We start from the raw sequence: 26,922 nt of genomic DNA, 5'->3' as shown, positions 1-26,922 counted from the left end.
CCATAGCTCCTTAGCTACGCCACTGTCCATAGTGGATGATGATGTTGCATTAATCGTTATGGGTGCAGTGAGTTGTGGTGGCCATGCTGATATGGGAGGGGTTGTGGTGGCTATACTTGTTATTTGACCCCAGCAGATGGGCTGCCAAGCCATGGAGGTCCCCATGGGATAAGGTGTATTTTAGGTAAGTTCTGCCGCTCCTTACATGCAAGTCTGTGGTAACGTTTGTTGCATTGTACAGCGAGGAATAATGTATTCTCCAAACAGCTGATCTACAGGCAAACTGCTAAATAATAGGGGAAATCAATATAAGAGAAATGCCTCTCCAGCCAAACAATCTGCAGTTATGTCCAGCTACGATTCATACAGGCCACCGACACAGCTCAGCCAGAAAAGTTGCCCCCATTATAATGCCCCCATGATAGCATCAACACTAGCACTTTCTTCTATACTGTATCAAACCCATTGTTAGTGCCCTCCATTTACTTCCCTCCTTATTCCACTGCTTCTTTTTTAACCCCCCTGGCGATGCCTAACCTTAACCCCCCTCCCCCCTGGCAACGCCTAAGGGCCTGTTTCCACTAATCATGAATTCATATAGAGATTTACGCAATGGCTCTGCAACTAATGCATGCCAATGGAATACTTTCCATTGAATGCAGTTGTGCCATTGTGCAGTGATACGATGTGCTGCGGGGGAAAATATGGATTGCATGCTACAGATTTCTGCAGCACGCATCCAATTCCCCCCAGCAGTCGGTGACAGCCATATCCGGACTTCCGGAAGACACCTGCGGCTGTCAGTGATATGATTAGCTGGATGCAGAAAGCAGCCAGCTAGTTAAAACTGGCCCTAACAATAAGGAAACCCCACTGGCACCTAACTCTAAAGACCCCAGCCTAACCCTATCTGCCAATATTTTGGGCCCCACCATAGACACCTAGCCATGATAAGCTGCAGTATTTTGGGCACTGGAGGCATTCAATAAAATAGCGGAGCCCCTCTGTGTCCAAATTTTGTTCCAGATTTCTGTATTAAAGTTTCATTAGTGCCCCCTTTATTCCAGTTACCCCGTTTACCAGACCTCTTTATTTCGCTTCTTTTATTCCACTACCTCCCACTGGTGCCCTTTTATTACAGTGCCAACAATAGATGTCCTCTATATTCCATAACACCTATTAGTTCACTCTTGTGCCCACCATAAGTGCCTTTTGTGATACCAGTGCCCCCTTTGATGTCGTCTCTCTTCCATAAATCTTATTAGTTTCTCCTTTATTCCATTACCTCTTATTAGTGCCCTTTTACCCCAGTGCCTGCAATAGGCATTCCTTTTATTCCATAGCGTCAATAGGTTACCCATTTATTCCAGTGCCCACTGTTTGTGCGATTTTAATACCAATGCCTCCAATTAGTGCCCCCTTATTTATGTTTCTCCCATTAGTGCCTATCAGCGCCTGACCTGCCCACCTTAGATAGTCTCCCTCTTTCCCCCAACATACACACTCCTTTTTCTTTTCATGATCGCCAACTAGGTTTTATATTATGCTGTCCTTACATGACATGATATGGTAAGCAGAATAATAACAGTTTTATCTGATATGATATTTTATCTGAAATGATCATCTCTATTACTAATCCACAGATCTGGAAGCTGAGAGATCACCATGACAACATGGCAAATGTCATCTTTTATATTACAAGGTTTTTGACCATAATTATTTAAAACTCATCCTATATAATAACCGAATGTTGTAAATATGCACCGACTTGGAAGCACCTGAGGGCAAAGGCTTAGTGTGAGCTGCACAGTTGCGGGTGGTGGCTTAGTATGGGCTGCACAGTTGTGGGTGGTGGCTTAGTATGGGCTGCACAGTTGTGGGTGGTGGCTTAGTATGGGCTGCACAGTTGTGGGTGGTGGCTTAGTATGGGCTGCACAGTTGTGGGTGGTGGCTTAGTATGGGCTGCACAGTTGTGGGTGGTGGCTTAGTATGGGCTGCACAGTTGTGGGTGGTGGCTTAGTTTGGGCGGCACAGTTGTGGGTGGTGGCTTAGTGTGGGCTGCAAAATTGTTGGTGGTGGCTTGGTGTGGGCTGCACAGTTGTGGGTGGTGGCTTAGTGTGAGCTGCACAGTTAAGGGGTGGTGGCTTGGTGTGGGCTGCACAGTTGTGGGTGGTGGCTTAGTGTGGGCGGCAGAGTTGTGGGTGGTGGCTTAGTGTGAGCTGCACAGTTGTGGATGGTGGCTTAGTGTGGGCGCTAGAGTTGTGGGTGGTGGCTTAGTGTGAGCTGCACAGTTGAGGGGTGGTGGCATAGTGTGGTTGGCGGCTTAGCTCAGCGGTTGTGGTGTGCATCTGTGTATACTTAAGTATGCATGGATGCACCTGAGGGCGGCTGCTTACAGTGGGCAACTCAGTTTTGAGTGGCAACTTACTGCAGCAGTTGTGAAGTGCGCACTGAGAGCGCAATTCTTTTGAGAATCGGGGGTTTCCTGGTATCTACAGATAAGAAACAATGGATATATCTGTAAATCAATCCTTTCAAGATTAGGATCTAATAAAAGATCATAACTTGGAAGAATCTCTTACACTTTAAGTTTCAAATTAACAATATTTCAACAATTGCAGTCAAATCTGATTATCTTTTTTTAGATCCTTCTAACATTTTCCCATGGGAGACTAGGACTGGAGCACCTTGGATTCACTATGACGTTTAAGGGCTTTTTCTTCTCATTTGGACTATCTGCAACCATGTGTACCGGTACTTATTAGTGTTGGTGATCAAATTCGGCATATCAAATTCAGAACACCAGAACACTGCCGTACACCACAGATCAGCACCATTTGAGTATCCAAGAAGCAGACAGAGGTAGCAGCAGGGCCCGCTCTAGCGTGGGGCGAGAGGGGGCAGGGCCCCCTCAAATAAATATCCTGCCCCCTCAATCGGGCAGAGCGGCAGGGAGGGGCTGTGGGGGACAGCGGAACAGTGGGCAGGGGACATGCCCACCTTCCCCCGCCAGACTGTGGGACCCCCGTGGTGATCTGGCCGTGGCATCTAATAGACGTCGTGGCCAGTTTATGCCCGCAGCTCACCGCTCCAGCCTGTATAGTCTTCCGCCAAGCAGAGCAGGGCTATGGGAAGATGGCACCCCAAGCCCTGTACTGGAGACTATTTGTGTCTCCAGTACAGGGCTTTGGGCGCCATCCTCCCTTAGCCCTGCTCTCTGCCTGTCAGCGCGGGACTTTCGCAGGCTGGCTGCGCTGCTGCAGATTGTCGGGGGAAGCTGCGCCCAGGGAAAGGAGTCTTCTGCAGGTGAGTAAATGCTTTTTTTTTTTTTTTTACAGGTGGGCATTAGTTTTTGGTGAAACGCTGGCCACATTACGATTATTTTATGGTGAAACGCTGCCCACATTACAATTGTTTTCTAGTGAAACATTGCCGCATTACGATTATTTTCTGGTGAAACGCTGCTGCATTACGATTATTTTAAGGTGAAAGATTGCCGCACTACGATTATTTCTATAGTGAAGCACTGCTTGCATTTCATGTGTCAGAGGTAATGGGTCTTGCATTTCATGTGTCGGAAGTCATAGTTTTGGCATTTCATGTGTTGGAAGTAATAATTCTTGCATTTCATGGGTCGGAGGTAATGGTTCTTGCATTGCCGCCTCACTGTTACGCTTTATATTACAGTTAGCCCGGCGCACATGATGTCATGACCACACCCATTTTTTCAACGTGGCGCGTGAACTAGCATTACTGTAAAAAAATGTGCTCGAACATGATGTCCCCTTCACATTTCTGACTGCCCCCTCATAGAACCGGCCCTGGCTAACAGGGGTGCTACTTTGCCCAGGCAAACCAAGTAGCTGCTTTGGGCCTCATCAACAGTAGGGACCTTCCATGCTGCTAGGCCCACCCTGTCAGTTACTTGTATGGCTACCACTGGCTCCCCGTCACTCACATACAGACCTCATATCAACGGCAACATGAACAGAGGAGGGAGCTATGCAGTGACCACAAAGTACACTTCAGATACGGAAGTGAGGTCATAGTGGAGGGCTACCTATTATGTGGGAGGACCTTTGGCTATCTATTATTATGAGAAAAGGGGCCTCTGACTTAGGAATGGGGGGAAGGGCCACGAATAATGTGCTACTTACTGACACAAAAGCCTTAGCAGCACACCTGAGAGTCAGGGGCAGTCCACTTATATGCGCTTCACAGTGGATTCCACATGAGTCAAGAGTAAGAAGCATCGTAGTTCATGTGGAACGCGCCATGAAGTGCAAACTGCTCCTGACCCTGTCTGCTTGGTGGTGTACAACAGTATTATTTGGGTTTTCCAAATATAATATGCCGGATTTGAACACCAACACTAGTACTTCTATTGTATGGCTAAAGGGCTCCTAAGAAAATTGAGTCATTATAATTTATAGAAGGGTACATTAAAGGGATCCAAGCAGCTTTCTTTTTCTGCAGTTTGTCGTGGTTTCTAATAGTTGTAGGAGCTGCCATTCCACCTCTCCCCCTTCCCTCTGCCCTTATTTATCCAGGGGAAGGAGTGAAGGTAATCAATTGTGACCCTCCAAACTGTTTGACACACAGTGTTTTAACCCCCCCCCTTCCCAGCTGATAAAAGCAGGCCGCAGAGCTAGTGAAATAAAAGTCTCTAACACACATTTAAATGTAAAAATAAGAGGTTGAATTGATTTTTTTGTGTAGTGAGCCACATTGTTAACATGCATTATTAATATGCTATTGAGATGTCCTGGGTGCTAAAAATGGTGCTCGGATCACTTATATATGCTATATATGATGCAGAGCAAAGCGTGATGCAGCATTTGATAATTGCCATGGAGCAGATTGTGGTATAGCAGCTAAGCTTTAGCAAGACAGATTTTGAGATGAAACCATCCTGTTTTTTTGGGAAGGGGACAGCAGAACATTTGGCTCCCTGTGACAGCTCCATTCTCTTTTCTCCTGGGCCCGTTGTGCTGCTTTAGCTGGAGTGTGGCGCTGCTTGCAGGAAGATGGAGCAGATGTTGTGATAAATCTCTGGTGTAACGTTAGTGAAGTGAGTTTGTGTGCGCCACTTAGCTTCATTTTTCAACTCCCAGCCTCCGCTGCATAATAGATTTCACGCTTCTCCCTCTCTCATTTCAGGCTCTTGATTAAAACAGCATTTTTCATGCTGATTTTTCAGATATGAACATCTGCCATCTGGATTGGAAACTACATTTATATTAAGCAGAGACTTGTCAGTTCTGTTAACCCCATCCCAAAACCACAATATTGGGACACTTTACAGGTCTATGGACAGAGGTCTATGGATAGGTAAGACCCTTAGCTGTCATACCCTTAGCTGTCAGTGACCATAGAAGCTGTAATGGGAGCTTGGGGATAGAGGGGACCTCATTTGTTTCTGATGTGTTCACAGTGTGTTGGGTACAGTTTCTCATAAACACTGATGACACAGAATGGAGTTGCTGCATGTTGACTGCAGGAAGTAATGTCACATCACCTGTTACTGGTGCTGGTACTCTCGTCGTAGCCCCCCCCCCCTTCCCCCAATAGGTAAGGGGGGAAATTTGGTCGGGGGAGCCACCTCTCCTACATAAGGCCACTGTATGCATGAGCCTACAGTGCCTTATGGTAAATCTGGCCCTGCATCTATGTATATAAATAACACAGATACTCACTCAGACATATACACACGCACGCACACACGCACACACGCACGCACGCACGCACGCACACACACACACACACACACACACATTGATCCTATCACTATGAACTCCAAGCACGCACTCACACACATAATCACCGTGATTGCCTAAATATAATGATAAAAGAGAATGTTTGATCACTTGATTATTTTCAAACATTATTATTATTATTTAGTATTTATATAGCGCTAACATCTTCTGCAGCGCTGTACAGAGTATATTGTCTTGTCACTAACTGTCCCTCAGAGGAGCTCACAATCTAGTCCCTACCATAGTCATATGTCTGTATCAAGTTGTATGTATGTCTAGGGCCAGTTTTTAGGGGGAAGCCAATGAACTTATCTGTATGTTTTTTGGGATGTGGGAGGAAACCAGAGTGCCAGGAGGAAACCCACACTGACACAGGGAGAACATACAAACTCCATGCAGATGTTGACCTGGCTAGGATTCAAACCAGAAACCCAGCACTGCAAGGTAAGAGCAATAACCACTACGCCACCGTAGCTGGCCATACCCCATTCAATTATCACTCGATATTACTATCTAAATTAAATTCAATATTATGATCAGTTATTTTATGACCAACTAAAAACCAACATTATGCATTTATCTTTCAGTTTTAGCCCTTAACCACTTTCCTACCCCAGGTTATTTACTCTTGAAAACCAGAGCAATTTTCACATTTCTCTCCTCCCACCCAATAACTTTATTACTACTAATCACACCTACATGATCTATCTATAGTTGTTTTTTTCTTTTTTTGCGGGACAAACTAAGCTTTCTTTAGGTAATACTTTTTGCTAAGAATTATTTTAATTATAAGTCATTATTTCTCAGTTTTCAGCAATTATAGTTTGAAAATAAAAAAAAGCTACTGTAGATAAAACCCATATATTTTACTCGCCCATTTGTCCTGGTTATTACAACATTAGAATTATGGCTCTAGTACAAAGTATGGTGACAATATTTTATTTGGAATTAAAGGTGTATTTTTTCCATTTTGTGTTTATACTATTTCAATACTTACAAGTCTTATTTTCAAAAATAACAGTAATATACCCTTATAACATACATATTAGAAAAAGCCCCTAAGGTAACTATTTATGTATGTTTTTTTTAAACGCTGTTAATTTAGTTTGTTTGTTTTTAAAGTGTTTATTTAGGTAACTATGGGGGAGGGGGAGGGTGTAAAAGGGGTGAATAATTATAGTAGATACGTTTTTATGGATTTTAATGTACATTTAATGTCATTTTACATTTTGTCCACTAGATGTCTGCACACTTTCTTCTGTGTATAACTTTACTGTACGCAGGAAGTGAGTGCATGTGTGTGGTTACTTTCACTTTATGAATGATCACCAGTGTCTTGCTGATGCCAGTGATCATTCATTTACAGGCACTCTGATCAGCTTTGGGAAGCAGAGCCAAAGGATAAACAGGAAAAAATGTCTTTCTATCATTGGCAATCAAATAAAATTCCTGGATCATTTTCATAGCCTCCATATTACAGAACATCTCCACAATAGCAGATTAAATCCCCCATTGCTTCAAACTCAAGGGCCCCCTCAGGTCTATTCCGATGATCTTAACATGAAAACTTTTTCACTAGATATCCTGCATGGACCATGTCTATATTTAAACATGGTGATCATGTCTTCTGCTCTCAAGGATAAATACATTTAGCTTGCATAGCATTTCCTTCTAACAGGTTCTCTTTACCTCCTTATTTTCTTTCAGACCATTCTCTAGGCTATTCCCTGCTACACAATATTATTCTACTCGTCCAAACTTCATATTTAAGGTATGGTTGTAGTGAAGGATTAAAGGCTCCATTAGGCATGAGAGAGAAGCTATTTATAAGGAAGGCTTAGGGAATATGGTTACTAGTAAGGTAGGCTGTATAGATGGGTTAAGGGAAGGGGATAGGGAAAATGTCTCACCTTTCAATGTACTCCCAACACAGTATCTATAATAATCACATTATAGGCTGGGTTTACACTGAATCAGTTTCAGTCAGGGCCGGAACTACCATAGGAAAAAATGGGCAATTGCCCCAGGGCCCCAGAGCCTGTAGGGGTCCCAAGGTGTCCCTCCCCCATTTTAACTGTTGCTCCCCAGGGACTCTGTCAGAGTCTGTTAAGTTGGGAGAAGGTGATTGGGGGAGGGTCAGTAGCCAGCTCAGGGGCCCAGGAGGGAAATTTGGCTGCAACAAAGGGCCTCTAATGACGCTTTTTGGTCGGGGTGGGGGGGTCTGTTGGGGGGCCCCCAGGCTAATTTTGTCCTAGGGCCCAATTGTTACTTGAACCGGCCCTGGTTGCAGTCAGCTATAATGCAACAGGCAGCTGAGGAGAAGGAATTGTCTATGTTCCCCCTATGGGTTAGATTACATCCATGCATTATAACATAGATGTAAACTGACCCATAAGGAAAAATGGAAAATACCTCCTCATCAGTTATGCCTTGTACTTAAAGATATTCACGTAGCTTTTCTGCAGCTTGTCCTGGTCTCTAATAGCTGTAGGAACTGCCATTCCCCCTCCCCTTCCCTCTGCCCTTATGTATTCAGGGAAAGTGTAAATGTAATCAAGTGTGATTTCCCCAAACTGTTTGAAGCACAATATCCTATCTCCCCCCCCCCCCCCCTCCTGCTGATAAAAGCTCTTGTTTGTTCATTGCTACTGCTAATTACAGCAGTCCCTATCTGCCTGCTCTTTCTGTGGAAGGCAGGCAGCAGAAGCAGGGCAATAAAAGTCTCTAACAAACATTTAAATGTAAAAAGAGGAGGAAGAAAAGTAAAAAGAAGAGGTGGAATTTTGGAATGAGCCACATTGCTAACATGAATTTTTAATGTGCTATTGAGATGCCCTAGGGGCAAAAAATGCTGCTTGGTTCATGCATCCCCTATTGCTACCCGATGGAATCACGGATTTTGAACTAACCCTCACATTGGCTAGGTGAACAATCCTGCATATCCTTTATTACAGCCGCTAAACACTTGTACAGAAAATCTATGCTCACATCTGTGAAATCTATACGTGGCCAGTGACTTCCTCCAGGCTGATTAGTGGTTAAACTGACGATGGTCTGTTGCTGACATTTAAAAAGAAGAATGTCGCTTATTTAATTAGAGGTCTGAACTGGTAACCTAATGATGTCTGAGATATGAAAAAAATCACTTACATGTCGCTTTGTGATTTTCTACATAGAAAATGTGCAGAATTACTCTCAAAAATGACATTTTTATATTTTTTTCGCCCATCCCTTCTTAATTTCCAGTCCACCCACTCGAAAAATCAATCACAGAATAAGGTGAGGGTTAAATTGATTTTATTGTGGTGTTGCTATTGCCACGGGCTGTTAATTCTTATGTGACAAGGTTTCCCTGCTAATAGAACTCTGATGCCTTTTTCTCTTGTACAAGGAACTTCTGGTTTCATACAGATCCAATTATGTTCCTGTCAAGAGCAATTGATTTATAATTGGGTGTGTAGATTGGCCAATTTGCATAGATGTCAGCTAACAGATGGAAGAACATATAACACTCAAGGTGGGGGAGAGGGGGCTGATTGGTTATCACCTGTTTATAGGAACATTTTCAGGCTATCATTCAAGCTTGTCTCCTGTAATAATGCAAAAATAACAACATGGTAATCAGAGAGCTCGAATGCTACCTTTTTGTTTGAAAAGAGGGTTCTACAGCTAAAAATCCTGCCTCAAAATTTTGATCACATGACCAGTAGACATGGTCAATGAGATGTACGCAGCTTGGAATGGGGCTAATTAAATGGATTCCCGCCAATTTTGGTTAACTTAATATCAAGCTGCATACCGATGTGATATGGAGGCTGGTATATTTATTTCCTTTTAAACACTGCACATTGCCTGGCTGTCCTTCTAATCCTCTGCCTCTTAAACACCCTGGCGTTCTATTAAATGCGCCAGGGTGGCTGCTGCGCAATATTTTTTGAATTTTTTTTTTAAATCATGTAGCTAGCCTAGCGCTAGCTACATGATGCCCCCCTCCCTGCGGCGTCCCTCCCACTCCTCCGATCGCCGCCGGTGCGTATGCTCATAAGGAAATCCCATTCTGAACGGGATTTCCTTTAGGGCTTCCCCCGTCGCCATGGCAATGAACGGAATGACATCATCGACGTCGTGACGTCACAGGGAGTCCCGATCCACCGCTCAGCGCTGCCTGGCACTGATTGGCCAGGCTGCGCACGGGGTCTCGGGGAGGGGCCTGTAACGCGGCAGGTAGCGCGCATCAGCGGCGATCGCCCCCAACACGCAGCTAGCAAAGTGCTAGCTGCGTGTTTTAAAAAAAAATTAAGAAAATCGGCCCAGTAGGGCCTGAGCGGTGCCCTCCGGCGGTTATGGACGAGCTGAGCTCGTCCATACTGCCAAGGAGGTTGTTTTTTGATCCGATTTTCCGTTCAATCGATTTTCAATTTGTTTTTCCGGTCGATTTCGATTCTCTTATCTTTTCTTATCAATTTCCATTCACTTCTATGAGAAATTGACCAGAAAAACGATTGAAAATAATATTGGACATGTCGGAAATTATCTATCGAACAAAATTGTATGGTGTGTACCTAGCATAATACGTTAAGCAATAGACCCTGAACAAGCATGCAGATCTGATGTTTGATTGAAGACTGGATTCATTGAATGCTTGTTTCAGGTGTGCGATTTACACCCTACTGACCATAAACATAAGTAGGATAGCCGGGCAACTGGTAATGTTTAAAAGGAAATTAATATGACAGCTTCCATATTTCTCTCACCTCGTGTTCCTTTTAAACTTGTAATCCGTTGCCTCTGAAGAAGCAGGTTCTCTGCGAAACGGCTGTAAGGCCAGGATTTATTGCTTGTATGTTTTGACGGTGTTGGGGTGCAAATAAATAGATGGCTTGCAAAGCAACTGGTGCCCGGAGTTTCTACTCTTTGGTTCTCCTTTTAAAATTACATGCAAGCCAGAATTCTGAACATCTCATTAGCCATTTCTAATGACCAGAAGCAGCACTAAATTCACTAATGACATGTTGTAGGAAATGATCTATCGAACCATCTATCTAACACACAATTGTATGGTGTGTACCTAGCCTAAGACAGGTTTTGGATTCTGTGGATGCGCTGGCTCCAGCTGCCTGAATTACATCATCCTTTCCTCTGTTCAGACTGCAAGATGGAAGACACAGACTGACCCTTATGTATAAAATTGCAAATTACAGCACGGTCAGGCGGTCATGAAGGAAATGTCTGAACTCCTGACCAGGTGTCCTCAAGCAAATTTGGTAAAATGGGAGTGACTAGGTCTGTGGATATGGGTGGTAAGTATAGTAAATGTTAGTTTTAGATGTAGGTGAGGTGGGGGTGTTAGTGTTAGGCATAGGTAGAGGGGGATAGTATAAGGCGGTAATGTTACCGATATCAGCTTCTTCTGGCCCAAATTAACCACGCATCTTTATTAGATTAATATATTTTCAAGTACCTTAAAGTGTAGCTGAGATGTAATGAGATGTAAGGATATAAAAGTTTTATACATACCCGGGGCTTCCTCCAGCCCCCTCCGCACCGATCGCTCCCACACCGTCTTCTTCCACCTTCTCGTTTTCCCGGTAGAAGCCCGTTTAGCTTGGCCAGTCGGGGCCAGTCAGTGCAGGCACAGTTCGCCCATGTGTGCACCCCCATCTCGCTTACGCGGCTGGGAGTGTTCAGGTCAACGTTGATCTGTAGGTCTGTGAGCATTGGGGATGGGGAGACAGCAGGAAGCTATATACCACCACTGACACCAAAGCTCTACACCAGGTACACATTTGGCTACCAATATTGGGGGGGGGGGGGGGGGGGGCTACCTATCATTACAGGAGAACAGGCCTCGGATTAGGGGGGGGGGAGGCACAATTTATGTGCTGTTTGGAGCCACAAAATCATTTCTGACACTATTGGGTAAAATTACTAACATTCTACTATCCGCAATATCTTGCACCCACATTAACGTGCAATACTTTCAAATGTACATAATACAACTAACTGCTGTTGCTAACAATTGCCATATTAGGCAGCACCGAGGTGTGTAAGTGGCACTGTAACATACTGGATAGCACTCTTTCTTGCAGTCCAAGGTTCAAATTGGGGCTAGGACACAGTGCATATGGATTTTTAAATATTATCCACCACTATGCCACCACTTGCCATTTATCAGATAATGCAATTGGCTTTACTGATCTTTCCTTACAGAGTATCAGCAGGTCACAGTTCCCAAACTGCTTTCCTGAATGCTAGATGACAGTGGCAGTCACTGGCCTCCAGCTACCAGACTTGGAGAAGGATTTAGGAATATTGGTTGATAACAAGTTAAGTAATCATATACAATGCCAAGCAGCGGTATCTAAAGCACATAAAATTCTGGGATGCATAAAGCGGGAAATAATATCTTGAGATGCTACTATACTACTCCCTCTGTATAAATCATTTGTGAGTCCACATCTGGAGTATGGGATACAGAGGCATGGAAGATCTTACTTACCAAGAAAGGCTGGACAAACTGGGCTTATTTAACTTGGAAAAAAGGCGACTGAGAGGTGACCTGATTAACATGTACAAATACATCAGAGGGCAATACAAAAGCTTGGCAGATGCGCTTTTTGTCCCTAGGGTTGTACAACGGACAAGGGGACATGATCGGAATATGAAGGAAAGAGTTTTTGACATCTATTTTGAAAGGGGTCCTTTACAGTGAGAGTGGATAAAATCTGCAATATCTTACCTCAGGAAGCTACAGTTGTGGCAAACTATATATCTGCATTTAAAGAGGGCTTGGATGCTTTCCTTGCATTGAAGGGCATCCATGGCTATAATTACTAGGATATTCCTGGGAGAGTTGATCCAGAGATTTATCTGACTGCCATCTGGAGTCGGGAAGGAATTTTCCCTTTTAAGGCTAATTGCCCCAGGCCTTGTAAGGTGGTTTGCCTTCCCCCGGAGCAACTGGGATATGTGCGGGTTCAGGATGGTATTGTGTTTTTTTCTCCTTCTGGTTGAACTTGATGGATGGATGTCTTTTTTCAACCAAACTATGTACCTATAGCAGGAAAATTAAGTTTCAACAGGGTTGTTGCTACTAGCCCTAACGATCAGTGGCACGTGTCCCCGATCTATTCTGGGGTGCCCCGGATGTCCCCCAGGCAGGGTCAGCTGTGGTGCCTCAACGGCTGTCATGCTGGGAGCTGTTGTGCATGAATGGGGGTATGCTCAGTGCTGTGGTGCCTCTATGTGGGCATACTGGGTGCTGTGGTGCCATGCTGAGTGCTGTGGTGCATGAATGGGGGTATGGTGGGTGCTGCTGTGGTGCCTCTATGTGGGCATACTGGGTGCTGTGGTGCCATGCTGGGTGCTGTGGTGCATGAATGGGGGTATGCTGGGTGCTGCTGTGGTGCCTCTATGTGGGCATACTGGGTGCTGTGGTGCCATGCTGGGTGCTGTGATGCCTTTATGGGGGCATGCAGGGAGCTGTGGGTCTTCTATGAGGGCATGTTGAGAGTTTTTTTGCCTTAATGGGAGCATGGGAGGGGTCTACTAGAAGGTCAGGGAATGGTATGGGGGAGCTGCCAGATAACCTGGCGGCAGGCCAGCCCACCGAGTAGAAAGCCAGATCAGCCAGCACAGAAGTCAGGTGACTCTGCCTAGTTATGTTTCAGTGACACTGCCTATGTGATATGCTGCATTTTTTTTTTTTTGTATTAATGGAGACGGGGCTTCATTCAACATTTTGCTGGGCAAGACTACTAAGACTGCTGTCAAGTTCATGTAAATTTGGCTCCACCCATGACAACACCCACATTCTGGTGCATGGCCACACCCATTTTCTGGCTGGAGTGGCCAAAAGAGCCCCGGATCTCTTAGGATCCTAGCAACGCCCCTGAGTTTCAGTGACCTGAAATAGGTCCCTCTGCTCACCAGGCAGTGCCTATGCAGAAAACCAAGAAACCTGCAGAGATAGGTAAGGTGCTGTCTGATCTCTGTCCACAGAACTGGTCTCACATGCACTTCATTCCTCCTCTCTCGCATGTATTGACATGTGGCTACAGGAGTATAGAAGCAGGAGAGCTGGTAGGGAGCCAGCCCTCTGCCCTGTGTGTGGTTTTTCTATACAGAGCACTTGGGGGTCAGACAGAACGGATTTACAAGTCATCTGTGTGTTTATATGTAAATTGCTTGGATAGGAAATTATCAGGTACATTGGTTCGCTCTCTCTCCTGTGACTCATCCAGCCTCAGCGACTTCTGACCCTCAGGAAGCTGGAATACAATGATCTGACAGTAATTGGATCCATTTGTCATCAACATTTTAATTAACTTCAGCCTCGGATGTGTAAAGGAAAGCAGCACGCAGCGCGTACCGTGATCAGGCTGCCATGTATAATTCTCTTCTGTCTCAAAACTTTATCTTTCTTCCCAGTCATACATTCGGCAAAATTCATTAAAAACAAAAGGAATATAAAAAATCGTCAGGACATTAAAGTCATGTGCGCTCTACGCTGAATTCTAACAGTAGCTTAGGACAGTGATCTGCAAACTTGGCTCTCCAGCTGTTAAGGAACTACAAGTCCCACAATGCATTTGCCTTCATGAATCATGACTGTGGCTGTCAGACTTATGCAATGCATTGTGGGACTTGTAGTTCGTTAACAGCTAGAGAGCTCAGCTTGCAGATCTCTGGCTTAGGATCAGGGCAAGATTTCTGGAAAGACCACAAAGACCCGGCCTTGAGCGTCTGCAGCCTAAGGGAGTGCCTGAACGTGAAAGAGGGGTCGCTACATATGAAAGGGGGCTGAAAATGGGGAGCAACAAAAGAGAAAAGCTCAAGGTGTTCATGAAAGAGAGGGGCTACAGTACAGGGATGATACACATGGAAGAGGGGGCTGCACATGGAATGGAAGGGGCACATGAAAGGGGAGCCGCCCACAACATGCTTGGCCTAGGGGCACAAAAAGTATAAATTCCATCCCTGCATAGGATCAGGGTTCACAGAGGTAGACTGCTTCTGGGCCCCCGCTTCAAAATGCTTGGTGGGGGGCCCTGTATCAGATACTTTGCATACTCCTCACTGGAGATATAATTGCCACTGTGTGTGCTTTCCACAGAGATAATGATTAGTAGTAAATTGTCCCCCACTCTGTCCTTGAGAACCAGGTTCTGAGGGAGCAGGAAACACAGCACTGGAAGACCGCAGGGAAAAGTTCTGCGGTGTGGGCCCAGGGGCGTAGCAATAGGGGGTGCAGAGGTAGCGACCGCATCGGGGCCCTGAAGGGCCCTCCCTCAACTACAGTATTAGCTTTCTATTGGTCCTGTGCTCATAATAATCACTTCTATAGATGCTTTGAATAGTGGTAATCATTAACAAACTGGTCCCCATCCCCTTCTTGCACCTCTGACACTGTAGTTGCCATTGTCAGGTTTTGGTGCGCTGTATCAATTGTTATGTATAGAGTGCTTAGGGGGCCCCATTGTAAAACTTGCATCGGGGCCCACAGCTCCTTAGCTACGCCACTGTGTGGGCCCCAATATAAAAGTTGCTCTAGGGCCCTATAATGAGTAGAATATGGTGGCTGCCAAGTGTTCTTTTAAACACTACCAATTGTTGGGCTGTTTTACTGATTCTCTGCATTTAATACTTTAAAGTGGGATTATACTCCCAAAACTAAAATGTCATGTTTACTGCAGAAAACAGGAGAAGCATTTTTATCTCTGGTCATCAGCAACTGTAGTCATTGCCGGCTGTGTCTCTCTGAGGTATATGTCTTCACTCTGCCCCCTCCCTCTGCTGAGGTGACTCAGCTGTTGCCAGGGTGATATGTCTGTTCAGCAGAGCAGAGTGAAGACACATTGCTCAATTGACGATGATTACATTTGCCTTTGCTAATGACCAGAGATAAACAAGCTTTTTCTGCTTTCTACAGTCAAAATAACACATAGGCAGTGGCGTTCCTATCATTGGGCGCAGGGGGGCATGGCGCATCTGGTGATTGACAGGCAAGGGGAGTGTTGCCAAGCCCCCCCCCCCCCCCCAGCCCCTACAGAGGCAGAGCAGGAAGGAGGGGCAGTGGGGGCAGCGGTGGGGAATTCCGCTAATCAGGAAGCACAGTGGGCGGCATTGAAGGCAGAGACCTGTGACGAGGGGACACTGCGCTCCAGCGCTTGAAACGCGGAAGTTAGAAGGTGAGTAATCCTCTGCCCGCCCGTTGTGCCTCCTTGCCACCGCTATTCTGGAGGGGGAGAGAGCAGAAGGAGGGGACCCAGTTAAGGTAGCAGGGGTTCTGGCCCCCTCCCCGCCACTGTCCTTACTGCCCCTCCTTCTAGCACTTCTTCTTCACCTCCTGGAGTCCTGGGGCAATTATGCTAGCTACACTGGGGGCAACTATGCTAATGGGGCAACTATGCTGGCTACAAAGGGGGCCAACAATACTAGCTAAACTGGGGGCAACTATGCTAATGGGGGCAACTATGCTGGCTACAAAGGGGGCAACTATGCTGGCTACACTGGGGGCAACTATGCTAGCTACACTGGGGGCAACTATGCTGGCTACACTATGCAATGGGGGCAACTATGCTGGCTACAAAGGGGGCCAACAATACTAGCTAAACTGGGGGCAACTATGCTAATGGGGGCAACTATGCTGGCTACAAAGGGGGCAACTATGCTGGTTACACTGGGGGCAACTATGCTAGCTACACTGGGGGCAACTTTGCTGGCTACACTATGCAATGGGGGCAACTATGCTGTCTACACTGGGGGCAACTATGCTCGCTACACTAGGGGCAACTATGCAAATGGGGGCAACTATGCTGGCTACAAAGGGGGCAACTATGTTGACTACACTGGGGGCAACTATGCTAGCTACACTGGGGGCAACTGTGCCAGCTACCCTGGGGGCTGGCTACACTGGGGGCTACAATTCTCTATTCTAGCTACACTGGAGGACAACTATGCTAATGGTGGCATCTACGCTGTCTACACTGGGGCAACTATGCTGTCTACACTGGAGGCAACTATGCTAGCTAGTAGCTACACTGGGAGCAACTATGCTGGCTACACTGAGGGGGCAACTAGGCTAGATACACTGGGGGCTTGCTACACTGGGGGCTACAACACTATGCTAATGGGGGAAACTATGCTGTCTACACTGGGGGCAACTATGCTGTCTACACTGGGAAAAACTATGCTGTCTACACGGGGGGGCAACTTTGCTGGTTACACTGGGGGCAACTATGCTAGCTACACTGGGGGCAACTATGCTAGCTACACTGGGCGCAACTATGCTAGCTACACTGGGGGCAACTATGCTAGCTACACTGGGGGCAACTATGCTAGCTACACTGGAGGCAACTATGCTGACTACACTGGGGGCAACTATGCTGACTACACTGGGGGCAACTATGCTGACTACACTGGGGGCAACTATGCTGGCTACACTGGGGGCAACTACGCTTTCTACACTGGGGGCAGCTATACTGTGGGCAACTATACCAACTATCTATACTTGGGAAAACTTTATTACATATACTGGGACAACTATATTAGCTATACTGGGGGCACCTATACCTTGCATTACCTGCTGTGGCATGTGTAGTTTGCCGCACTTGCTCCTATTTTTTGTTGGGGGGGGGGGGGGGTGTCTTATAATACCCAGCATCGGTTGTCAAATGCCCTAGGTACGCCACTGCACATAGGGAATGTGTGGGAATGCTTTCAAATGTTCTTTTATGTAACTAAGAGTAGTTTCTGAAATGTTAGTTTTGCAAATATAATCAGGGCCAGTTCTAGACTTTTTTGCTGCTCGAGGCAAATTTGTGACGATTGAAAATTATGGCTCTGCATACTTATCACTACTTTACAGTTCAAAATTAGATACCTCACTCGTCTGAAGCCCCCCATTGCAGAGTGCGGGCCCCCTCCATGTTGGGGCCGTACAGGTCCTCTTCCTCAATCATGGCCATACTGAAGCCTGCGAGCCTTCCCACGCATGTGCAGTAGCCTGCGGCTCCGGCTTACTGCACATGCACGGGCGGACTCGATAGGCTATTACGTGGACGGTGGACATGATAAAGGAAGAGGAGCTGCGTGGTCCCGATGTGATTAGCGACAATCCCTTGTCGATAAACTCTCGGGGGGGGGCGCTCTCTGACGGGGGACAAGGGAATAGCGAGGGAAGCTTCAATGGGATCTTAAGGTAAGTATGTGATTTTGTATCCGAGCTTCGGCTCAGGTACTCTTTAAAGGGTGTGCAAGATGTCATGTATCATGATGAGATAAGCACGTGTATGATATAAATCCCAAGTAAAACTATCCTGTGTTCCTTTTGTTTCACTGTAAGGACTTAAAGAGAATCTGAAGCCAGATTAAAAATGGCTTTTTACCTTATATACATGTGAGGCATGGTTGCCCCTGCTAAAACGCTGCCATCCCGCGGCATAACGAGGGGTCTTTACCCCTACATTCCCCCTGCAAAATCCACGACTTTCTTGGTCATGGATTTTGCTGCCCCTGTGCGCTTCCGTGTGAGGCTGGGCTATGAGCTGCAGCCCCGCCTCACACGCGTCTAACAGCGGCAGATCTCCGCCTCTCCCCCGCTCCTCTCAGCAAAGGCAGACTGAGAGGGGCGGGGAGAGGCGGAGATACACACTGATAGATGTGTGTGAGGCAGGGCTGCAGCTCATAGCCCTGCCTCACACGGAAGCACTCCCCGGAGGGGATTTGGGGGGTAAAGACCCCTCGTTATGCCGCGGGATAGCGGCGTCTTAGCAGGGGCAACCATGCCTCACATGTATATAAGGTAAAAAGCCATTTTTAATCTGGCTTCAGATTCTCTTTAAAATACATGATAGTTTCTCTTCAGTCGTACAGCAAGCAGAGTGTATCGTAATTCTCACTGATAACTAATTAGAGATCATAAGACTCCTGCCTGCATGGCTAAAAAACGTGAGTGCAGGGAGCAAGAAAAAAGTTCAAACATTCAATCAGACATTTGCATCAGAACTATACAGTAGATACAATTGTTTACCTCATCAATTTGGTTTATTTTCAGTTCTGATTTACTTTACCCTCTCCTGGCCCTTTAACACTAGAGCCATCCTTTCCCTTTTAAGTCATGTGATTGCTATGATTGGCTCACAGCAATCACAGGATCAGACTTAGGAGCCAATGAAACAGGCTCCTGATTGAGATACGGAAGCTCTGCTGTCAGTGTAACAACAGGACACGCGGGATGGAAAGACCAAGCGTACCACACAGTGGGGATGATTGAAATCTATGCCCTGGCAGGAATAAGTAGCCATAAAACAGGACATAGATTTATATTACCATGGTCTGGAAGTGGTTAAAAAATGGTAATTTGTACCATTTTCCAGGTATCTCTCAAATGAAAAATAGTTTTGACAGGCAGTTTTTCTGGACCATAATCCCTAACCAGGTATTCTATCATCACACTCTCAATGCGTATTACTGTATATAGAAAATAGGATCTGTTGCAAACAGTAGATAACATAAGTTGCCACATCCATCACAACAGATGAGATACTACATTATATACAAGCCATGCAAATAAAGCCTGGTACACACTTTCAATCATGGTTGGCCAATCACTTACCAATTTTACCACCTCAATGCAGTAAAAGGGTCAACAGATATTGAATACAATGAGCAGATTGTGGAGGTATCGGTAAGCTCTCATACTACATGGAGGGGGTAACATTGGTCAGTGATTGGCCTAGGACAATTGAAGGTGTGTACCAGGCTTAACAAATCCACAATCTACAAACGCCGTCACCCAGGAGTGCTTACATATATACAATTTTGATTGGCCAATGACTGGCCAGTTTTACCATTTCCATGTAGTATGAGGATTACCTACACAAACAGTTAATACGATTCAAAATCTGTTGGCCTTCATACTACATGAAAATTGTCAAATTGGCCAATCAAGATTGTATATGTGTACCCCACTAAAGCCCGGTACATTACTTCCATTTTGATTGAGCAATCACTGACCAATTTTCATGTAGTATGAGAGTTTACCTACACAATCTGCTCATAGTATTCAATATCCGCTGACCCTCATACTACATTGAGGTGGAAAATTGGTCAGGGATTGGCCAATCATAATTGAAAGTGTGTACCAGGCTTAACCTTCTGGGAAGTTCCCCCCTCTGCATCTTTGTGTAGTTCCCAGTGGGATTCATATCACAACATCAATAGTAATACAGTACATAAAAGGTGAGGAAGACATACCAATTCTTCTTGTCGGCCTCCTTTGTCAAATGGAACAGCATTCACTATATGGGGAGAGAAAGAGAATCTTTTAGAATAGTGCATTATATTATACAGAAATATTATTTTATTTTATAATTTACAAATTGCGCTAACACATTGGTCAGAGTCAAGTTGAGTATTTCACAGGCTGGATTCTGCAAGGGATGTGTTAAGTAGATAGAAAAACATTAGCTGCCTTCTAGGTAATGTGTAAAGCTTAGGAGAGTCTTTGTACCGTACAGTATAACGAGATTGATTGTAACATTAAAAAAAAATCTGACCAATGAATCGCAAAAGTGTTCAGTTTTTTTCCCAATTAGGAAGAAGATTATTGAAAACTCTGAAAAAAACAGCTTGGATCTATAAATCAAAACCATACACCATTACATTTTCATAAAAATTGATCAGAAAAGTCAACCACTCCCTACCAGGTTTTTCGAACAAATAAAACATTTTTTAAGATTTTTTCTATATAACAGATCATTTTTATTGAATTGCCATAAAGCACCACTGTCGCGAATATTGTAAATTTTAAAACACATGTAAACAGTAACACATACAAGTAAGAAGTATGTTTCTTTCAGAGTAAAATGAGCCATGAATTACTTTTTTTTCTATGTTACTGCAACTTACAGTGGATAGCAGAACTCTAACAGAACCAACAGATTTTAGAATAACCCATCGCCTCATGGGGATTCTCAGGGTTTTCTTTATTTTCAAAAGCACTTAGTGAATGTCAGTTGCACCGTCCAACTGCCAGAAGAAGTGTGCAATGAACAGGTAGGCTGGCCAGCATCTTTGTATAAATTCTTATCTGGAAGTGTCTTTAAAAATAATAAAGGCCATGATGAGAATCCCCCATGAAGAGATACAGTGGGTTGCAAAAGTATTCGGCCCCATTGAAGTTTTCCACATTTTGTCATATTACTGCCACAAACATGAATCAATTTTATTGGAATTCCTTGTGAAAGACCAACACAAAGTGGTGTACACGTGAGAAGTGGAACGAAAATCATACATGATTCTAAACATTTTTTTACAAATAAATAACTGCAAAGTGGTGTGTGCATAATTATTCGGCCCCCTTTGATCTGAGTGCAGTCAGTTGCCTATAGACATTGCCTGATGAGTGCTAATGACTAAATAGAGTGCACCTGTGTGTAATCTAATGTCAGTACAAATACAGCTGCTCTGTGAGGGCCTCAGAGGTTGTCTAAGAGAATATTGGGAGCAACAACAACCTGAAGTCCAAAGAACACACAAGACAGGTCCAAGACAGGTCAGGGATCAAGTTATTGAGAAATTTAAAGCAGGCTTAGGCTACAAAAAGATTTCCAAAGCCTTGAACATCCCAAGGAGCACTGTTCAAGCGATCATTCCAAAATGGAAGGAGTATGGCACAACTGTAAACCTACCAAGACAAGGCCATCCACCTAAACTCACAGGCCGAACAAGGAGAGCGCTAATCAGAACTACAGTCAAGAGGACCATGGTGACTCTGGACGAGCTGCAGAGATCTACAGCTCAGGTGGGAGACTCTGTCCATAGGACAACTATTAGTCATGTACTGTACAAAGTTGGCCTTTATGGAAGAGTGGTAAGAAGAAAGGCATTGTTAACAGAAAGCATAAGAAGTCCCGTTTGCAGTTTGCCACAAGCCATGTGGGGGACACAGCAACCATGTGGAAGAAGGTGCTCTGGTCAGATGAGACCAAAATGGAACTTTTTGGCCAAAATGCAAAACGCTATGTGTGGCAGAAAACTAACACTGCACATCACTCTGAACACACCATCCCCACTGTCAAATATGGTGGTGGCAGAATCATGCTCGGGGGGTGCATCTCTTCAGCAGGGACAGGGAAGCTGGTCAGAGTTGATGGGAAGATGGATGGAGCCAAATACAGGGCAAACTTGGAAGAAAACCTGTTGGAGACTGCAAAAGACTTGAGACTGGGGCGGAGGTTCACCTTCCAGCAGAAAATGACCCTAAAGATAAAGCCAGGGCAACAATGGAATGGTTTAAAACAAAACATATCTATGTGTTAGAATGGCCCAGTCAAGGTCCAGATCTTAATCCAATCGAGAATCTGTGGCAAGATCTGAAAACTGCTGTTAACAAACGCCGTCCATCTAATCTGACTGAGCTGGAGCTGTTTTGCAAAGAAGAATGGGCATGGATTTCAGTCTCTAGATGTGCAAAGCTGGTAGAGACATACCCTAAAAGACTGGCAGCTGTAATTGCAGCAAAAGGTGGTTCTACAAAGTATTGTCTCAGGGGGCTGAATAATTACGCACACCCCACTTTGCAGTTATTTATGTGTAAAAAATGTTTGGAATGATGTATGATTTCCGTTCCACGTCTCACGTGTACACCACTTTGTATTGGTCTTTCACGTGGAATTCCAATAAAATTGATTCATGTTTGTGGCAGTAATGTGACAAAATGTGGAAAACTTCAAGGGGGCCGAATACTTTTGCAACCCACTGTAGATTAGTCCAAAACCTGTTGGTTCTGTCAGATGTCTAATAATTACTGTAAGTGACAGCAACATAGGAGAAAAGTAATTTATGGCTCATTTTACTCTGGAAGAAACATACTTCTTATTTATATGTATTTACATGTATTTTAAATTGATAGCGGTCCTTTAAAATTGGATTATTGTATTGTATTGTGTGTGGCCACCTTTAGTATGGTCTATTTCATATAACCAATCAGGCACCATCCATATTAAATTAAGAGTAGAACAATTATCACATCTGACATCCCATAATAATGTTTTCAAGCAAAAGGGTCTGTGTGAAACCTTTAAAGGGAATCAGAGATGAACTATATATGAAAAAATGAAAAAGAAGTTATACATACCTGGGGCTTCCTCCAGCCCCATATGCACGGATCGATCCCACCCCGCCGTCCACCGCTGCCCGCATCTAGAAGAACGGGCTCTCGTCGCTGACGTCATCGGAGCCGGCTACGCAGGAGAAGTGCGCCCTCTACGTATTTCTCCATACACTCCTGCAGAGATACGCAAAGAGCGCACCTCTGCTACGCTTAGACTTGCTCCGACTGACGGATCAGCGCGGAGCTGGTTCTCGTAGCTGCGGGCAGAGGAGGACGGCAGTGTGGGATCGATCAGTGCGTATGGGGCTGGAGGAAGCCCCAGGTATGTATAACTTCTTTATTGTTTTCAGCTATGGTTCCCTTTAAGGGGCTAACATAAAAAAGTAGTATTCTATATAAAGTAGTGGATTAACGATCAATGAAACAGGCCATTCCATTAAAAAATATATACATTAAAGAGACACTGAAGCGGAAAAAAAAATATGATATAGTGAATTGGTTGTGTACTATGAATAATTACTAGAAGATTAGCAGCAAAGAAAATATTCTCATACTTTTATTTTCAGGTATATAGTGTTTTTTCTAACATTGCATCATTCTATAATATGTGCAGATTACACAACACTCAGCATTCAAAATGAGTCTTTCAGAGCAGTCTGTGAAGTAATGACCTCTCCTCTAGCAGAGGAAAAGTAAATAGTCCAGGAACAGTTGAGATAATAAAAGTCAGATAACAGCCCTCTCCATGACTAACTTAGTCGGAGAGCTTAATGGCTTGTTTGCAAAGAGATAACAACTGGAGTTTCTCAACTCTTCCCGTACTGGAAACAATTACACTGATGTATCTGATCTTAATGTTTTATTTCTTAGCTGTGCTACACATACAAATCATAATATCATTATTTTTTTTTCGCTTCAGTGTCTCTTTAACAACTTTCATTACAAAACTACAAGACAGTAGCCACAGCCAAGCCTCAAAAAACAATTCGAGTTTTCACATGAGTTGAGTATATCCACATTGACATATGAGTTACAATATCCCAAGCATCAGGAATGTAATTAAAGCGGACCTGAACTCAGAATGTCCTCTCTGCTCTAAAAGATTCGCAACAGCATAATAACCTTTAAACAAATTACATTTCTTTTCTACACCTGATACAAATCCTAAAATAAATCTGCAGGGTGTCTACTTCCTGATTCATGGAAGCAGACATATTGTTAACCTCCTGTGCTTTCAAATGTGACTTGTGACACGGGAAAGATCAGATTACAACTTGTGATTAGACACAAATGAGGGGGAATTAAACAGTCTAAACTCTCTAAATACATACAGAGTGCATTTCTCAGTGTATCTCTTCAGTCCTGTACAAGAGTTCAGGTCCACTTTAATACAATTTCAGGTCTCTTGTCACAAACAGTAGGCAGGACTTCACATAATTGATAAGCAAAATAGTCAGTCGGAATTAAGACTGCAATCCTAAATCACATAACATAGTCTCAACACATTCCTTAAAGTGGATCCGAGATTAACTTTTACTGATTGCATAATTGTGTTCCTTTCCTATAATTTATAGGGCATTCCTCAAGCCAAATACTTTTTTGTTTTTGTTTTAATACTCTAATTCCCTATAAACTAAACAAGCCTCACCCACAGGTTTTCAGAGAGCCTTGGCATTTTCAGACAGTAGCAAGGGCTCATGGGAGCTCAGTCTGGGCAGGAGGAGAGGGAGGTATTACTAGCCAGAGATTTCAGGTGCACAGGGGAGGAGGGAGGATTAGGTTTTTTTTTGCTCAAGATGCAGATAAGCCTGCCTCTGTGTAATATTTACAAACAACATGGCTGCTGTCATTGTATCACAGGAAGAAATAATCATATTCTTTTAAAGCTGTTTCCAGCTAGATTTGCTGTGTAAACTATCTAAACTTTAGATAAAATGTATAGACAATTTACTTGTTATAGTTAGTTTTTCATCTCGGATCCGCTTTAAATCAAAATGTTCACTTCATCAGGTGACTAAAAAACAAATGACCTGGAACAAGCCAAAGTATCAATCTCTCAGATGGCCAATTCCAATTCCACAGATATTCAATAAGTAAGAACATGTATATTAGAATAAGCTAATGCAGCACCCAATCACAATGTTCACACATGTTCCCTTTATGGAATCGACCATTAATATGCTAGTTTTGTCTAAGGGAATAGGAGGAACGGTGATTGGCAAACTTCTCACTGTGTGGTATATTAGGTAAACCTTTAAAAAGTGTTTGTGGGTGTGTTCCCACTTGACTGTGCCATCACTATTGGTTATCCCAACCCAGCTAACCTTTGTTTAAAGGTCATGCTGAGCATTATGGGTCAAAAGTTAATCGCTGACCATCAGGTGAACCTCTTACAGTGCAAACTTTTTGAAAATAATTTGCAAATGTTTTCACGCTTGCAAACTCAATCTCTACCGGCTATTCTAACCAACCCGGCTGACTTTAATTTAAAGAAGAACTTTACCCAGGATTGACCTTCATCCTAATCAGTAGCCAATACCCCATTTCCCACTTCAAATATTAACCCTTTCTGAAATAGAGCATCAAGGGGGTCTATATGGCTGATATTGTGAAACCCCTCCCACAGTGTAATGTTATAGCCATGGTCATGACAGTTTCTTGTCTGTGAACCCTGTTGCATTGTGGGAAATAACAGCTGTTTCCAACTGCCAAGCAAGCAAGTACCGTATATACTCGCAAGCAAGCCGACCCGCATGTAAGCCGACCCCCCCACTTTTACCCCAAAAAACAGGAAAAAATTATTGACCCTCATATAAGCCGGGGGTAGGAAATGCTGGCCGCGTGATCCCTCCAGTGTGTCCCAGTATAGCTAGTATAGTGCCCAGTATGGGTAGGTAGTGCCCCAGTATAGCTAGTATAGTGCCCAGTACAGCTAGTATAGTGCTCAGTATAGCTAGTATAGTGCTCAGTATAGCTAGTATAGTGCTCAGTATAGCTAGTATAGTGCTCAGTATAGCTAGTATAGTGCCCAGTATAGCTAGTATAGTGCTCAGTATAGCTAGTATAGTGCTCAGTATAGCTAGCATAGTACCCCAGTATAGCCAGTATAGTGCTCAATATAGCCAGTATAGTGCTCAGTATAGCCAGTATAGTGCTCAGTATAGCCAGTATAGTGCTCAGTATAGCCAGTATAGTGCTCAGTATAGCCAGTATAGTGCTCAGTATAGTTAGCATAGTGCCCCAGTATAGTTAGCATAGTGCCCCAGTATAGTTAGCATAGTGCTCAGTATAGGTAGTATAGTGCCCAGTATAGCTAGCATAGTGCTCAGTATAGCTAGTATAGTGCTCAGTATAGCTAGTATAGTGCTCAGTATAGCTAGTATAGTGCTCAGTATAGCTAGCATAGTGCCCCAGTATAGCCAGTATAGTGCTCAATATAGCCAGTATAGTGCTCAGTATAGCCAGTATAGTGCTCAGTATAGCCAGTATACCAGTATATTCATTATGTTATTTTCACCACAGCTCCTCTTTGAGGACTCAGAACAAGCACTTGTTGCACACATGCTTTGATGTCTCCGAAATGTAAATGTCAAGCAGTGTAGATGACGCAGTCTCAGGATTTCAGACTATCCCTGCGGTTTACCTAATCTGCTCATGTGTATACACAGCACCTGGCCAGCCAATAATTTTTCACTGCACATCAAACAACATCTGTGGGCTGCTCAGAGACCAGTCATGTAATTCTAGCCTTTACAATGGCTGTGTCAATAGCACTCCTCAATCTGGCTGACACGATGCTACATAACCCAGACGATCAGAACAGCGGTGCCTTTCCACAAGGCAAATTTTACTGCCCTTTCACTTCAAAGGAAATCTACTGCATTTCAAAAACAAATGCGTCACATGCCCGGACAGCGCAACCTGAGACCACGATGACGAATAAACAGTCAGTTTACATTTAATGAAATAGTGCAGCTTCATGCTAAATACAAAGCAAAAGTGAAAGAAAAAGCAGTTGAGCTAGTTTCCATTTTATCCAGTAAAGCC

At 44.2% G+C, this 26,922-nt stretch overlaps 1 protein-coding gene across 1 annotated transcript in view; it reads right to left on the bottom strand.

The window, feature by feature from the left end:
• CHGB (chromogranin B) overlaps positions 1–26,922 on the bottom strand; it is an 82,712-nt gene that overhangs the window by 31,798 nt on the left and 23,992 nt on the right. Inside the window, exon 2 of the mRNA XM_068232499.1 lies at positions 20,016–20,059. Within this exon, the coding sequence (XP_068088600.1) occupies positions 20,016–20,059 (44 nt within the window). The remainder of the gene's footprint in view (positions 1–20,015; positions 20,060–26,922) is intronic.

This window comes from Hyperolius riggenbachi, chromosome 4, assembly GCF_040937935.1.
Source record: "Hyperolius riggenbachi isolate aHypRig1 chromosome 4, aHypRig1.pri, whole genome shotgun sequence".
Classification (NCBI taxonomy): Eukaryota; Metazoa; Chordata; class Amphibia; order Anura; family Hyperoliidae; genus Hyperolius; species Hyperolius riggenbachi.
Note: the sequence above shows the minus strand (reverse complement) of the source record. Positions and strands in the feature narration are given on the sequence as shown.